General features: G+C 40.5%; 1 protein-coding gene across 1 annotated transcript in view; it reads right to left on the reverse strand.

The window, feature by feature from the left end:
* Positions 1 to 16,950, reverse strand: part of GABRR1 (gamma-aminobutyric acid type A receptor subunit rho1) — a 47,020-nt gene that overhangs the window by 21,221 nt on the left and 8,849 nt on the right. The window contains exons 2-4 of the mRNA XM_075923876.2: positions 14,962 to 15,015; positions 8,953 to 9,059; positions 2,287 to 2,354 (exon numbers count right to left, since the gene is read on the reverse strand). Coding sequence (XP_075779991.2) covers positions 2,287 to 2,354; positions 8,953 to 8,971 — 87 coding nt within the window. The 5' untranslated portion in view covers positions 8,972 to 9,059; positions 14,962 to 15,015. The remainder of the gene's footprint in view (positions 1 to 2,286; positions 2,355 to 8,952; positions 9,060 to 14,961; positions 15,016 to 16,950) is intronic.

Below are 16,950 nucleotides of genomic sequence, written 5' to 3' on the forward strand. Positions count from 1 at the left end.
CTTGCACTCCTTAAACAGCTGGAGATGGATTAACTGTTGTCGACTTTTTATTAGTGTAAAGGATCTTATGTAGTTCAGAAATCAAAGACCCTCCAAACTGAAAATCCATTTCTAAAATATATACTGTTACATGCAGAGTTTCTTAGTCTGGTATCCTGGAAAAGCTTTGTAGTCTAGACATACCCTTAGTCTTTAAATTGGGAACCAGTGTAGTTTTTCTCCCCTGCACAATATGGATTGAATTGGACAAAACCTCTGAACTGTGTCATCCTAAAGAGTTTCAAAATGTCTTCTTTTTTTTACCACTTTATAATAAAACTAACAAAAAAAACTGAATGCAGGAGAGAAATAAAACTTACTTTACTAGTACAAACTAAAAGTTTAGTTGGTTGATGTCTAATTAAAAACATTGCTCTTGCAGTGTTCTGGGTTTTTATATGTAAAGCTGCACAAGATAAAATTCAAGAATCAATAATAAAATTTAAACTCCATCATTATTATTTGCTAATAGCTAAAATTGACTGTGAATAGTTTTTTATCTGAAACTATAAAGTATCTTGCCATGTGGCTGGACATGTAGCATGTTGTCTACTGTGGTGTCATAGGACCACATAGTAATACAGTCCCATGTTTAGACCATGTCAGTGATTCTGATGTTATAGTCTGTCATCAAATGTCATACTGTGGATATCAGTGTTCAGAAATAACAGTCTTTCCACCTTGTCAGAGAACCAATGAATGTGAGGGGAGGCTCAGGAACAGTGGCAGCATTGCCAATCCAAAGTATTCAATATTGAGTCAGGTCTTCGAAAAACCCTGGCATTTGTTAAAAAACAACCAGAACAAATGTATGAGACAAAGTGAGTGAGATATCTTTCACTGGACCAACTTCTGCTGGTGGAAAGACAAGCTTTCAAGTACATGGAGCTCTCCTCAGGTCAAAGATGAGCTCTGTATAAGCTTTAAAGCCCCTCTTTTACCTACAGAAGTTGGCCCAGCAAAAGATATGACCTCACTTACTTACCTTTTCTTTCAAATACTCTGGGACCAACTTGGCTACAGTAAAATTGCAAAACAGCATGAATAAATGCACCACTGTTTTTGCTATCTTTTTGGATTTTGAGACAGCACTCAGGTCAGATATTCAAGATTTCTAATAATCTATGAGAGATAGAAACTTACTTTTTTAGAAAAATGAAAACTGAGCTTATTATTATTATTAGATTCCAAGAACAAGGGCTTTAATCTCACCAACAAATACAGTGAGAGTGCAATGCTGCAGGTGGAGAGAAAGCTACACAACTTATTTTAAAAAAACAGCAACCCACACAACCCCTTCATAAGAATCAGAAATCCTGAAGCATAAGAAATTCTATTAAATTGGATTATTCTCTTTCTGTCAACCCAGATGGATGAAGCATCCCTCTTGATTGAAACTCTGCTTTTCAAAAAATACATGTCATGTGATGGCAACATCAAAATTTGCTGACACTGGACTCATCCTTTTCCATGACTGGCAATGGGGGTTCTACCACTGAGGTCATTCAGAGCAAAACTGGGCCCTATTGCAGTTTGGACCCATCTCTAATTCTGGTTTTTACTGACTTTTGTCTTACATTGTCCTGATAGTGTATCAGTATGTATCTTTTATTTAAAATAACTCCTCAGAAAATCCCCTAATTTTCAAGAGTAATTTGTGGTGAAAAGTGAACAGCCAGGGCAAATTGCACATAACTCCACAGCAATTTTGTAAAGCTTTAAAACACGCAGAATTAACTTAACTCCCTGTAGACAGTGGGTGGAAATTCAAAGGTTCAGAGACTAGAATATAATTAAAGCCTATGCAGCCAGACAGCACAGGTCCTGTGCACCTCTTACCTCCAGCAGAAGCCTTATTTTAAAGAATTAAGAGGGATCTAAATGGGGCACAGGCCTTCTGTTGGCCCTCCACTGAATATCACCCCTAAGAAGGCAGATTCTAGATAAGCTGCATCTTCACACACAATCTTTCTATTCCGATCTCTTTCCCAGTGGATAACCTGCATGATGTGGTACATGGAAATTACAGGTTCTCACTACGGTGCTGCCTCATGATCAAGAGCTGTACTATAAAGATGATGTGCCTATAGTTATAGCTAGTAGAGTTTCTAATCACCAACCTCCATCACAATGTTCTATAAAAAAGAGCAAATCTTAGCTGTCATTCATTCTTCTGTTCCTCCTGATATTACAGTGCTGGAATAGTAGTTTGAGATTATTTACATCAGTCATCAGACAGACACTTACCATATCCACCTCTGAAATACTATCCAAACTCTCAACTTGTACATCTACTCCCACAGGAATTGCAGGACCTGCAAAAAAAGAAAATATTTTTAAAAAATGTGTATTTTGATGCTACAAATTAATGCTTGAAGCTAAAAAGCTATTTCTTCCCAGCTACATCACTCAGTGGTGTGAAAAATCCACATATCTTAGTAACACTGTTAAGACAACCTCATCTCCAGAATAGACAGAGATAGGTGGATGGTAGAATTCTTCTGAGGACCTAGCTACCAGCTCTTGGGGAAGAGGATTAACTACACTGATGGGGGAAAAACTGTGGCTGTAATGAGTGCCTACACCAAAGTGTGGCTGCTGTAGTAGTTATACTCTAGACATCTCCTAAGTCTGCTTTGCATCATTCCTCTCCTACTCCTGCTTTATTGTGGAGCATTGGTGTTGCTTGGGGCAAGAGTGCAAGATCTTCATTCAAGTATGGTTATCACCACCTTCAACCCGGCCAACAAGAGTCTGCCATAGCTTAGGAGCATGTCAGGAGCTGAGATTGAGTCCTGTGACACTCATAGGGAAACTGAGTGCATTTAAAAGTGAAGCAGTGAAAAGTGATTTACTGCAAGATGGAACTTTGGGAAAAGAATAAACTTAATGTATTGTTTAAAACATATTTCACCTTGTCAGAATCTTTTGTTGCTACAGATATGGTGTGATTAGAAGACAAAAGATGGTTGAGAAGCTGAAGCCCAGGAGTGAAAGTGAGGAAATTTGTTCCTCTACCTCCTCACTGCTAGTTCAAAATCAAGATGGTATCTACCTACTTCACAGGCATGTTGGGAGACTTTGGGCCTTATCCAAAACCCATTAAAGTCAGCTGAAAGACTCTCAGTGACTTACTGGGTTTTAGAGCAGGATCTCAAACATTAATGTTCATGTCACATTTAAGATTCTCAAATGGAAAATGCAACAGTAAAGCAAAATATTACTTTGTGGCTACATCTAGACTGGCATGATTTTCCACAAATGCTTTTAACGGAAAAGTTTTTCCGTTAAAAGCATTTGTGGAAAGAGCGTCTAGATTGGCACGGACGCTTTTGTGCAAAAGCACTTTTTGTGGAAAAGCGTCCATGCCAATCTAGACGCGGTTTTGCGCAAGAAAGCCCCGATCGCCATTTTCGCCATCGGGGCTTTTTTGCGCAAAACGGTTCTCAGCGGTCTACACTGGCCTTCTTGCGCAAAAGCATTTGCGCAAGAGGGCTTTTTCCCGAATGGGAGAGTCATTGTATTTGCAGAAGAACACTGACAATCTTACATTAGATCATCAGTGTTCTTGCGCAAATTCAAAGCGGTCAGTGTAAACTGCTGGCAAGTTTTTCCACAAAAGCAGGCACTTTTGCGGGAAAACTTGCCAGTCTAGACGCAGCCTGTGTGTCTATTATTATGCAACCATCACCTTTTTTGTATCCATTTCACTTATTGCTCTAGGATTGGGTGTTCTTCACTTTTTGCTCAGAGGCTAGTCCTCTCTAGGGAGCAGAGTTAATTTATCATGAGATAATTAAATGTCTGGGTAGTACTGAATTATGTTTTAATAACTTCCCACACAAATGCCCTGCACTCTTTCCTATTACATTACGTCTGTGTTGCATAATCAAATGGAACTGACAGAAAATTATATATAATTTTATCCAGGAGTTAATTCAGAGCTATGCTGGTATTAGTGCTGTTTCATAATTTAATTAATACTGTATTAATTATGAACTAAACAATAAACAATACAGCTAATCTGTGAAGGAAAAACTAATTATTCCTTTACAATTTGTCCCTGACCTGCAAAGGAAAAGCCTCTTCTTTCAAACAGTGGGAAACAAACTGCATTGCCAGTCTTGGTTTGCAGTGATGTAGCTGTGTGGGTCCCAGAATCTGAGCAAGACAAGGTTGCTCTTTCTTGGGCCAATTTCTGTTATTTCTTTTCAAGGATTTTAGGGCAGCAGAAGGCTGTATTTGGAGCATTATTCCACTTGACAACAGAGGTGCCCCTGTGGCAAAAATAGGACGGTGCTTGTCATTAAGGCCCAAATGATGATACAAAATGTCCGATGGCCAAAAGCCGTTTTAGATCACAGCAGTCATAATACCAGTCTGCATGACAGTATTGCCTCAGGAAGCCCTGAGCACATTGCTGTGCACACTCACAGGACTAGCCCACACAGGGAGTTTGAGAATGGACGGGACTTAAATTCTAAATTTAAATGAGCGGTATTAAAGTCTTCAGTGAAATGTACATGGCAATTAAATGCCACTCTATCAGACCTCTCTAGCTGACTGAAACTTGCATTTAACAGCTGGTCCCTATACAGTTGTTTTACCAATTTAACTTTATTGGTTCAAAAACACATAGTTAAAATAAGTCAACTGCCTAGTGTGGATGCAGTTACACCAATATAATGGTGCGTACAATAATATAGGTTTTTTCATATACAGGTTGAACCTCTGTTAACCAGGACTTCCTGGTCTGGCAGGTCCGCAGATGTTGTAATGAGTGAAAGGCTGGCGGCTGGGCTCGCCACAGCTGGGCTGCTAGGTACAACCCAGAAGGGCTGCCCGTTGCATCCAGGAGCCCAGCACACTTCAGTGGGGCTGCCCAGTGGGGCCAGGAGCCCAGCACACTGCAATGAGGTGCCAGGCATAGCCAGGATCCCAGTGCGCAGGGAGTTGAGCTGCCTGGCTTAGCAGGGAAGGGACGGGAGACTGGCAGGGCATTGGGACTGGCGGGGGCGGTGACCAGGAGGCTAGTGGCCGATTCAGGGCTGGGGGGGGCGGGCAGTAGCAGGGGGGCCAGATATGACCTCCTTTGGTCTGGAAAAATCCCTCATTCAGGACTGGTCAGGTCCCAAGTGTGCCAGATCAAGTGGTCCAACTTGTACCTAAATACACTATACCCAATATAAATACCTAGCTGTTTCAATAGAAGGGGTTGCAGTGATTTAATTATTTTAGTTCCTAAATTGTGTAGCTGAAGTGGTACAAAAAATGTGTGTAGAGAAGTCCTAAGAAAAATTAGGGTACCTAAAATAAAATGTCATGCAGAAATGACTCACTCCTAGTGGTTGTTAAGACTAGTTGTTAAGGAGTCAGCTAAGCAGAAGGAATTGTTTTACAGGGCTCGGAATCTTTGTTCCTTGTAAGTTGTGTGCATGTGCAGCCACTCAGGAGAGATTCAAATGCCACCCAGCTGATTAGCAGAGTGCCCACAGCTAGGTTTTTCTTTCTACTGGTGGACATAAAAAATGATTCTGCACATGGATGGAAAAGATTGAAGGGAACATTGCTCAGAATCTAAGATTTCACAAGTCAATTAAATAACATAGAGGGCTATGGGTATGGCATTACACAGAAGAAGTTAGGCCTGTTTTAGGCACCTAAAATCCCAGTTTGAGGATCCTATTGCAATGCACAAAATTGCTGAATGCTCTAAGCACCTAAATTTACTTGGCGTCTCTTTTTTGTTTTCTAAAAATTTCATGAGCACCTATGTTTGAGCCTCAGGCTATACTCCCTGCTGCCTCTCTCTAGATACCTGCTGCCTCTCTCTAGATACCAGGATGTCTATCTCCTGCCTAAACTCAGAGGCAGACAGACAGTTGAACACATATCCCATTCAGGGCCCAATCCAGCAAATCTCCTCTTAGGCTATGTCTTCACTGCCAGCTCTTCCAGCAGAAAATATGCTAATGAGATCATGACTTATGCTAATGAATCCCTCATTAGCATATTTTCTGCTGGAAGAACTGGAAATGAAGACGAAGCCTTAGGGTTTTGCATCATGATAATGGAATGATTGTAGCGGGGAGGCAGGGGGAGACTTGAAGTTTCTCATTTCCAAATGGGTGTGCCAAACACTGGACTACAGAGACATTTCCACACACATTCTCTCTTCAACCCAATGACTGTGAGGACATACTTAAATAATCATTGGACACGAGAGAAAGAGAGCACATGAGAATGGCTGTTGGAAGCCAGTGGGCAAGGCACCCATCTGGGAAGTGGGAGACCTGGGATCGTCTAGTCCTCACTGTTACAATCTCATTATTTCTCCAGCAGAACAGTTTCAGCAAGAGAGACTGAGGGAGCGCCACATGACTATCCCATAGCTTAGTAGTTGGCACTTTCTCCCATGAGGTGGGAGACCCTTGTCCAATCTTTTCTTCCCTTCTGGCGGAGGAGCAAGTCTGAACCTTGGTCTCCAAGATCCCAGGCCATGCTCCAGTCACTGAGGTAAATGTTATAAATTGGGTTAGAGGTGGCACTAGCTCATTTTCTTTTTGTGAGGATTAAGACCTAACTCGTTCCCTCAGGCACTTGACTCCAGACTGCAGATTCCTATTTGTGGGTCACTAAATGAAGCTAGATGCTAATCTGCAGCCAGGACTTAGACACTCATTTCCATGAGAGAGAAAAAGCATAGCACACCACTCTGCTGCCAGCATCTCCCATTGGCTGGCTTAGACAGCTCCCCGCCCAGTGCGCTGGCTTTTTGGATCACAGGCTTAGTGACTGTCTTTGCCTATTCCTTGTGAATCATAGTGCTGTTCCTCTGATTTTCTAGGTACCAAAGTCAGGTATTGTGATGCTCAGCATTACAACACCTAAGTCCCATTGTGGATCCTGCAGCTGGTGTCCAGAAAAATATCTATTCATTAATGGGGGGCGGGAAAGGACCAGGCTTCTCTGCTGTCCCCATTCTACAAACCTTCTGAATAATCAAAAGGGAAAAATGGGTGAAGAATCAGGAAGAGGATATCAAGCAACCATTCCAGAGCAGCTCATGGAAGCAGATGGGAGCTATGCTCTGAGAAAGCTGTTGTGTGTTACCATCATACTCGGACCTGAACAAGATTAGTCACTAGTGGGTATGTCTAGACTATACCTCTCTGTCGACAGAGCGATGTAGATTAGGCACATCAAAATTGCTAATGAAGTAGGGATTTAAATATCCCATGCCTCATTAGCATAAACATGGCTGCCGCTTTTTTTCAAAATGGAGTTTTTTTGAAAAAAACGGCAGCCTAGACTGGATTTGTCAAAAATAAAGCCTTTTTTGACAGATCCTGTAAATCTCATTTTTTGAGGAATACAGGATCTGTCGAAAAAGGCTTTATTTTCAACAGATCCACATCTAGACTGCCATTTTTTTTTTTAGAAAAAACTCCATTTTGAAAAAAAGCAGTGGCCATGTTTATGCTAATGAGGCACAGGATATTTAAATCCCTGCTTCATTAGCAATTTCGATGCGCTTGATTTATATCCCTCTGTTGACAGAGGGAAGCAGTCTAGATGTAGCTACTATGTGTAACATCCCCACCCAAAGCCCCGCAGAGTGGAGTATAGGTGCTATTTAGTTATGCAATACAAATATGATAGAAGAGACCAACCGCTAAAGAACTCAAGATAGTGACAGGAAAGTGTGTAACACATTGCAAGGAGTCACAGGACAGTCATGTTAATACACTCCTGTGCCTGCTAAATGGCCAGTGGATTGTGCTAAAAATAAGCACTTAAACTGACTACGAAGCATGCAGTCTTACAATTTTCCTTTCTGCTAAGTCCTGGCAGTCTTCCAGCCCTGGAGAGCATCCTTTTAATATACAGAATAGGTATTGGATGGGTAGCAGCAAATTTAGTGATGGGCTGCCCGTACCATATGTTAGTACTTGTCATCTCCTCTCACACTGCTAACAGTCATGTCAACTAGTACCAAACACGTCTGGTTTTTAGATGTCTGGCATTTAATAAGGATGTGTTAGAATGTATACGTAGACTTTTTTTTATAGATTTACTGCTGTACTTCCTCCTTCTCCTCCAGACTTTGACCAGCTACTGTATGTGTATCTTTGACAATTACAGTACAAAATATTTATTGTAATCAATAATGACAATATTAATGAACTGCCCTGAAACTGACACTATTTTAAAATGTACTGAACATGCTGTATTGTGTATATTGAGCATTTAGTAATAAAAGCTTCTCCCATCAGGATGTATAATGGCATCCTGGATTTGAATGACCATCTGTCAGCCAGGAAGGGTAGATAAATTACAACATTCTTTAATCCAGCGGGTCATAAGAAAGCCCATTCTCCTTAATCCTTTGCTCTAAAAGCTTGGTTTGCTGTTGCATGTGACTGCAAGACTGTGAGCAAAACATTAACACAAAGTAGTCAAAATAGTCTCCTAGATTAAAATAAAAAAAGGCCAGGTCAGCAAGTATTGTACATTAGTTGATTACACAAAGCATTGCCACAGAGAGATGCAACTTTAGGATTCCATAGTAATCTAGGAATAAATGCTAACTGAACTTGGATACATTTTTACCAGTCAAAGGTTCAGAGGAGTATTTAAAAATCCATAAATGACATCTCTGAGTTCTCATGGTTTTGCTGAAATTTATTTGGTGATCGTAGATCCAGAGGAAGGCCATATTGTTGCAAGCCTCCTCAGGCATGCTGTGCCATGCTGTAAATTCAAAACAGAAACAAGGATGACCTTTCACAGCTAGCAGCTCTTTCCAATCTCTGTCGTGTCAATCCACTCAGCAGTGAGACACTGTGCAGTACAGTACAGTATTTCTTACAGAGAGAGAGAAAAAAAGAATGAGATGTATGTTTTTCATACCTCCAAAACCTGGTCTCATGCTGAAATCATGGTCATCTATTCTCAGAAGCTGTTCTGACTTTGTTAATGGTGATTTGGTGATGTCAGGGCTTCGTTTTAGTATTGGGCTATGTGGAAAAGACATACAGCATTAATAGACTTAAGCATGTTTAAGAGACACATGATTACAGTATTTGACACTTATCCTTAAAAGAGAGAACACTCTTTTTCACCTACCAGTTAAACCATATCTCTGTGATCACATCTGGTGCTTGATCACGTCATTTAAAAAGAACCCTTGAGTGGATTTTACATACAGAATGCAGGATATTTTAAATTGTTCGCATTCTAATATTATCTGAATGGTAAAATACTTATTCCAAATTCTAGTTTCTGTATACAGATTATTTGAGTTTTTAATATATTTTAAATGCAAAAATGCAAATGTTTTGTTTACACTAGATTCTGTTAGATGTGAATAAAATAATAAGTGTGTTGGGAGAAGGAGGGCAGCTTTTCTGACGTAGATTTATGATAGGACATGAGGATAGGAATTAGGGAAACAATATCTCCACTAAAAGCTCACTGGCTGCAGCCCAGGAACAAAATGGAGATGAACTGGGAACCCAGCCAGGGGGCAAGTTGACTTGCAGCTTGGAATAAAATGATTAACTCCTGCACCAGATTGCTAAAGAGAACAGGAATGCTAGAGATAGGAATGTATGAGATGCAACCAGAAGTGTATACAGTTGCACCACATCTTGTACTAGAGGCTTTGCTTTGGGTCTGTGCCAAGTTTATTTCTGAAAATAGAGTAAAATGTTTCAGTCTAAAGATTGATTTCAGGCGCAGCCTCCCTTTTATTTCTCTGATGTAGTTATACTCATGTAGGAGTAAGAGCAGTCTATACTGCAGATGGTGATAACTGAGAAGGATTGAGGTTGGTTGAGTTCCCCAAGAAAAAAAAAAGGATTCAGGAATGTTTTCTGTTTCTGATAAAAAATATATATACTGGATGCCAACAGCTTGCAGCGAGACACCCCTTTTCACGTTTAATTAAAAAGATAAGTCAGTGATAGACCAACCAAAACCAAAACAAAAAACCCCAAATCCTTGACTGTGACATCCCTTCTGGATAAAAAGAAACCTCTTTGAGAGACGAAAACACTTCTAGTAAATGTGGGAGCTTGCTTTATCATGTGGAATTCTTGTAGATCATAAACAGGAAGGCCAGAAGTATCATTAATATAATCGAGTCTGCCCTCCTGCTTAATGAGAGGCCACAGAATTTCACTAGTGATTTCTTTATGAAGCCTGTACCTGCTGGTTGACCTAGGACACATCTTTTAGAAAGATAAATCAGTCCTGGTTTAAAGGTTTATGTGATGGAGAGTCAACCACATCCCTAGGTGAGTTGTTACAATTATTCCTTACCCTCATGGATAAAAAAATGTGCTTTATTTCTACTCTGAATTTGTTTAACTCCAAACGCGTCTACATGACCCCTAATTCCATTTCTGTGTTACTATCTCCCCGCCTGTATAACCTATATTCTTTGTTTATGGATGCATATGTTTGTATATACATGCATATACATATTCAGATTCATGCAGCTTGAGATACAATCCAACTGACCTGTCATTTATAAAACTAGCTCAACAACAGTTTTTCTGTTTTGGGTTGAATTAAAACATTTTGACCCCTCAAAACACATTTCCATTTTAAGCATTTTTAAATTGAAATGAAAGGAAATTTAGAAACCAAGTTTGAATTATTTTTTATTTTCTGACCATTTTTTCCCCCAACCTAAATCATTTGGCAAATATCAACATAAATTTGCAAAATGGTTTAGTGTTGCCATATTTGCATTTTTCCCTGAAAAAAAGTTTGTCAAAAATGTCACTAAGCTCTGTTCATCTATCATTACACCAATTTGTGTCATTTTATGCTTTTTTTTAGATCAATGATAAGAGATATTGAATAGCATGAGGCTAAGAACAGATTCCAGCATGTTCAAATAAAACTATTTTATTTATTTGACATTGTATTGGGGGTTGTTAAAAGACTGTTTTCAATAAAAAAAAGGTGAAATTAAGATTTTTCCTTTGTTCAAAATTTGAAAATTTCACATTTGAAAACTCAAAACATTTTGGGGGTTAATTAAGTTTTTGTTGTTCTCCCCTTCTTAAAAACATTTTCCGCCTTGAGGCGGGTGAGAGAGAGAAAATAGGGAAAGAAATTAGGATTAAAAAGAAGAACCCCAAACATTTATCCCAAGCTTTTGGAGATTTTTGAAACAAAACCAAAACCTTTTTTTATCTGAATCTTCAAACCAAAAAGAATGAATAATTTTTCCCTTCAAAATATTGAACCGCCTTACAAAGAAATAATTTGTGAAAATTTTAGGTTGTTACAAAAATACTTTCCCTGAACAAAATGTTGACTAACATTTTGACCACTCCAATGTAATTTGCTGCTTTTTCCTGTTTGGAGCTCTGGAAGAGGAAAATGATCCCCAAAATCTACAGCAGAAACTCTTTAGGATTAGCTAAGTAAAATTCCTGCTTTATTATGCCTTAATAGAGATACGCAGCCTCTTCTATCTAGGTTGTCATGAACGGATTCAGAGTAAGCCATTGAAACTCAGTTTTCCCTCCTCACTTTCTGCTCCACTAGCAACCCTAAGTTTTGTGGATATCTATATTTAGCTCTGCTTAATACCCATGCTAAGGAGATTGCCTTAATGATCAGCAGGAAAGTACTGAAGGGAGAGAGTGAAATGACTGATGTTTCCTGATGCCAACTGTTGCATTAGTGAGTGGGACTGACATTGCACAGTATTTCTGTGACAAAGAAATCGCTGCTGCAGCCTCTGTATAGGTTAGGCTGATGTGGAAGATTAACTGACACATAGACACTGTATCTTCCAGCCTCCACTTTGTGATGCAGCACCAGAGAGTGCATCCGTAGGACCCAGAGGAGAATGCTGGGGTTGGAATAGGGGGAACTGGATTGCTAAAAGATGCCTTAGAAGCAAATTGGTTTCCCAAATTTACTGATCCCCTCTGGGATTCATTTGATTCTGTTCAAGATCTGGCTTCTCACCACTCTCTTGAGAGTGCTCCTTTTCCTGACTAGCTAGGGCTACAGTGCAGCCATTTTAAAAAGCTAGTGTCACCTACTGAATCTGTACATGTTACTGATCTTGGTCAGATGCTTTTAACAGTCCTTATCAAGGAGAGAAGCTTTCCATAAGTGGCAGAACGACGAAGAACTCGAAGAGTGAACTAGCATCTGGGCTGTTATAGAACTCCAGAGGCTAGAGAAATGGGATTCCTAGCTATAGTGGGAATCAATATAAGGTACACTTGAGCATCTTTGACATTCATTGACTTTAAGGCCAGAAAGGACTATTAGAATCATCCATCTCCTGCATAACACAGGCCATAAATTTTACTAATTTCCGCATAAAGCCCCAAAACAGGTGTTCCAGTTCAACCACATGTTTTAGAAATACATCACTGATGATTTAAAGATTTCCAGTGGGGGAGAATCCACTGCCAGTTTAGATAAATTGTTCCAATGGTTTACTACCTTCACTGTGTAAAATGGAAATATGGAGCTGGTTTTAATTTGTCTGGCTTCAGCTTCCCACTATAGGACCTTGTCATACCTTTGACTGCTGGACTAATTGGTCTCTCTACTATAAGAAATTAACTTGTGTAGATACTATTCTGTTACTAAAAGAGACAGAAACCTCTCTGCTGCTAGGTGAGTAGAGGGTGTGGAATTTCTTCACCTCTCGGTTAAGAGAGGGATGGACATCTGAGTTTGTAACACACTGATGGGCTGTGTCTACACTGCACCCCTTTTCCGGAAAAGGGATGCAGATGAGACAAGTCGGAATTGCAAATGCAGCGGGGATTTAAATTTTCCCCGCTGCATTTGCATGAACATGGCTGCCGCTTTTTTCCGGCTCGGGGCTTTGCCGGAAAAAAGCGCCAGTCTAGACAGGGATCTTTCAGAAAATAAAGCCTTTTCCGAAAGGTCCCTTATTCCTCTTAAAATCAGGAATAAGGGAACTTTTGGAAAAGGCTTTATTTTCCGAAAGCTCCCTGTCTAGACTGGCGCTTTTTTCCGGCAAAGCCCCGAGCCGGAAAAAAGCGGCAGCCATGTTCGTGCAAATGCAGCGGGGAAAATTTAAATCCCTGCTGCATTTGCAATTCCGACTTGTCTCATCTGCATCCCTTTTCCAGAAAAGGGGTGCAGTGTAGACACAGCCATGGTGTTTGTTATACATCTTTCTGACTTACAGAGGATGTGAGCCTCTTTCAAAATAGCACATCTACACTGCAAGGAAGCCTGAAAATTAGTCTGAGGCAGGCTTTCCTAATGTAGGTGAGCTATGTTGATTTAGAGCCCCAGAAGGAATAACTTAGAATGGCCCTGGTGAGAGGCTATTTTGAAATAGCAGAAGTGGAGTGTCTACACACGCCTTATTTCAAAATAGCTATTTTGGAATAGGCGTTATTCTTCATAGAATGAGGTATACAGAAGTCAGAATAAGCCATCTGTTATTTCTAAATTATTTCAAGATAACAGAATTGCTGTGATAGAAATGTAGCCGTGTTAGTCTGGGGTAGTTGAAGCAAAATGCAGGACAATGTAGCACTTTAAAGACTAACAAGATGGTTTATTAGATGATGAGCTTTCGTGGGCCAGACCCACTTCCTCAGATCAAATAGTGGAAGAAAGTAGTCACAACCATATATACCAAAGGATACAATTAAAAAAAATGAACAAATATGAAAAGGACAAATCACATTGCAGAACAGAAGGGGGATGCGGGGGGGGGGGGAAGGGGGAGGATTGCTGTGTAGATGCTTGCATAGTTATTTCGGAATGGCCATTATTCGGAAATAACTTTGTTATATAGACACACCCTTACAGAGCCTCCCACTACAGAACCTGGTTCTTTAGCTGGAGAGATTGATACCTTTGGCTCTGGAGGGCTTACTCCAATTCCTAGGGCAGGTCTGCACTACGGGGCAATATTGACTTAAGGTACACAACTTCAGCTACGTGAATAGTGTCGCTGCAGTTGACGTATCTTAGGCTAAATTGCTGAAGGGTCTCCACTGTGGGGGGTCAACAGCAAAAACTCTCCCATCAACTGCCCTTATGCTTCTTGTTCCAGTGGTGTACCAGAGTCAAAGAGAGAGAACAACTAGTGGTCAGTTTGACAGGTCTTTACAGAACTTGCTAAATCACGCCTGGAGGATTGATCGCTGCAGCGCCAATCTCCTGGTAAGTGTACCTGCCAGGATGGCACAGAAATAGTCATATCCAGGGCTGAACCAGAGACCTCCTGAGCTGAGAGCACAGGTCTCTCCAACTTAAGCCAGGTTCTGTAGGGCTACGTCTACACTGGCCCCTTTTCCGGAAGGGGCATGTAAATTTCACTAGTCGTCGTAGGGAAATCCGCGGGGGATTTAAATATCCCCCGCGGCATTTAAATAAAAATGTCCGCCGCTTTTTTCCGGCTTTTAAAAAAGCCGGAAAAGAGCGTCTAGACTGGTCCTGATCCTCCGGAAAAAGTGCCCTTTTCCGGAGGGTCTTATTCCTACTTTGAAGTAGGAATAAGACCCTCCGGAAAAGGGCACTTTTTCCGGAGGATCGGGGCCAGTCTAGGCGCTCTTTTCCGGCTTTTTTAAAAGCCGGAAAAAAGTGGCGGGCATTTTTATTTAAATGCCGCGGGGGATATTTAAATCCCCCGCGGATTTCCCTACGACGACTAGTGAAATTTACATGCCCCTTCCGGAAAAGGGGCCAGTGTAGACATAGCCTACTTGTGTCTGTAACATAGTATTAGGCACAAAAGAGGAGATCAGCACACCCTGAGCAGTAGGTCTTAATTCTGACCCTCTCAGATTGGGAGGAAGACACTGTGGTTTTGCTGCTGACAGTCAATAATATAAAGAGCGAGCAAGATGTAATTGCTACTGAGAGGCTATGTTTTTAGTAGCATACCTGCCTTGCTTGTGTGTTTCTCCATGTGTTTCCCGTCTCTGTCTTTGAGGTTGACTGTAAGAAAAGGACAGAGACAAGAATTTAAACATTCAGAATATCACAAAGTTTGTCATTTTAAAAATCTAATCTTTGCGTAATACCAAGTAAAAAGGTGGAGCTGGTGATTGTTGTAGCAGGGGATGGGTGGGAGGTGCAGTATTTTGGAGTCCTTGCTTTCCCACCTTACAATGTGTGTAAATGTTTCCACCTGCATATTTTTATCCATCCTTTGGGTTTCCCTGAGTGCCAACATAGCCATAGAACGAGGGGACCGACAGTGTACTCCTTAACTACAGTCAATAGTGTTGTTTAGGTTGCTTACCAGAGGGTTGAAACACTTTGGTTCATGTTATTTACACAGGGTCCAAGACTGTGCTTTACAAAAATTTATTTGGTTTTTATAGGGCAGTATGGTCCTTTCTGCTATGACTAGAAGCACAGTCAGCCTTTGGCTATATGAAGGTTATTGACCCTGGCCAGTGATTGTCTATGAATAATGCAATCCTCAGAGATTATGTGATTTCAGGATAATTTATTTAAAATCCTAGATTTTTCTTGGGAGAGGAAGGCAGAATGATGTAATGGGGTCATTGCCCTCTATCCAGCTTTCTCTCTTGCTGCTCCTTTGGAGGCCACAGTACAGGGCTAGATTTTGGCATCCTATACAGAACACCTAACTATAGAAAAATAAGAGATCTCTGTGCAATCACAAAATCATTCAGTACTAGGTATTCAAAATAGGATGGCAGGACATATTGCAGACATTCAGTTTTATTCAGATTAAAAAAATAGTCTAAAAAATGCAGGCAGCCTGACGTGAATTATAAAAGTACTGTGACTTACCAGGGAAAACTTGTTTAGTCGCTCTTGACAAATGAGAATTTCATGGCATTTACAGCACATTCAGAAACTCTGCAGTCATTTTAGTTATGCATCCTCTCAGCTCATACTGGCACACTCCTTACATTTTAATATCGAAAATATCCCGTTTTTGTTGTGCCATGTCACATTGACATATTTAGATATTCTATAAGATGCATAGATGAAACAGCTGGTATGTATGAGAATGATATTTGTGTTTAGGAAAAACCCCAATTCCTATAAAGCCTGAACCCTATAAATATCTGCTTTCTGATTGTTACTCAAGGGTCAGTTCTGACAAGTACACATGAAACATTCCCAGTGATGTCCATGGAATTCAGATTACTCAAGTACCTCATTTTGAGGGGCACCACTCATTTTAATTCCAAATTACCTGTGTTCCACAGAAATTCACTGCCCCCTCACTATTATTGTTGAAAATAATTCACATTGAAATTAAGAACCAAGATTACAGAAAAATAGCTACACCAAAGGGGTTTTGTTTCCCTCATTTTGGGTTTCTGTACCACATTCTGTGCCAGATTTAGCTGACTGAGGTGCAGACTTCCTCTATGAGTAAAAGTTTTCAGGACTTGGCCCAGCATGGAATACCTATCTCGTTAGTGGATGATAATGGAAATACTAAGCTTACTCTCAAAGCCTGACATTTAAGAAAACCAAAACATCTTTTCTTGCTGCCCAGACTCCTTGAATCTCTGCATTGGTCTCCCTTTCACCAGCCTTGCCTCCATTTATGTCCTTGTCTCCTCCGCCACCCTTCTTTTTCCTCATGTCTTCACAAATCTTTGCCTGACGTTAGCCTCTGATGGAATTTGACCCTGACGTTGCAGAGAAAAACATTCAGCCCTTTTTAGCATAATGCATCCTTACTGAACACTCTTAGGGCTGCTAAGCTGTCACAGTGGGTAACATTGTTACTAAATTAAAGCATAGTCGCTATGCAGTGACATCTAGAGGTGTTTCAAAGAAGTGTATTAGAACCAAGCTCTCCAAGCCTTCGTGGTAGGTGTTACTTCCAGGCAGATTGACATATCATTTAGTACTGTCCTTTCAGCCAAGAGTTTAGAT

This window comes from Pelodiscus sinensis, chromosome 3, assembly GCF_052426305.1.
Source record: "Pelodiscus sinensis isolate ZL-2025 chromosome 3, ASM5242630v1, whole genome shotgun sequence".
Taxonomy (NCBI): domain Eukaryota; kingdom Metazoa; phylum Chordata; order Testudines; family Trionychidae; genus Pelodiscus; species Pelodiscus sinensis.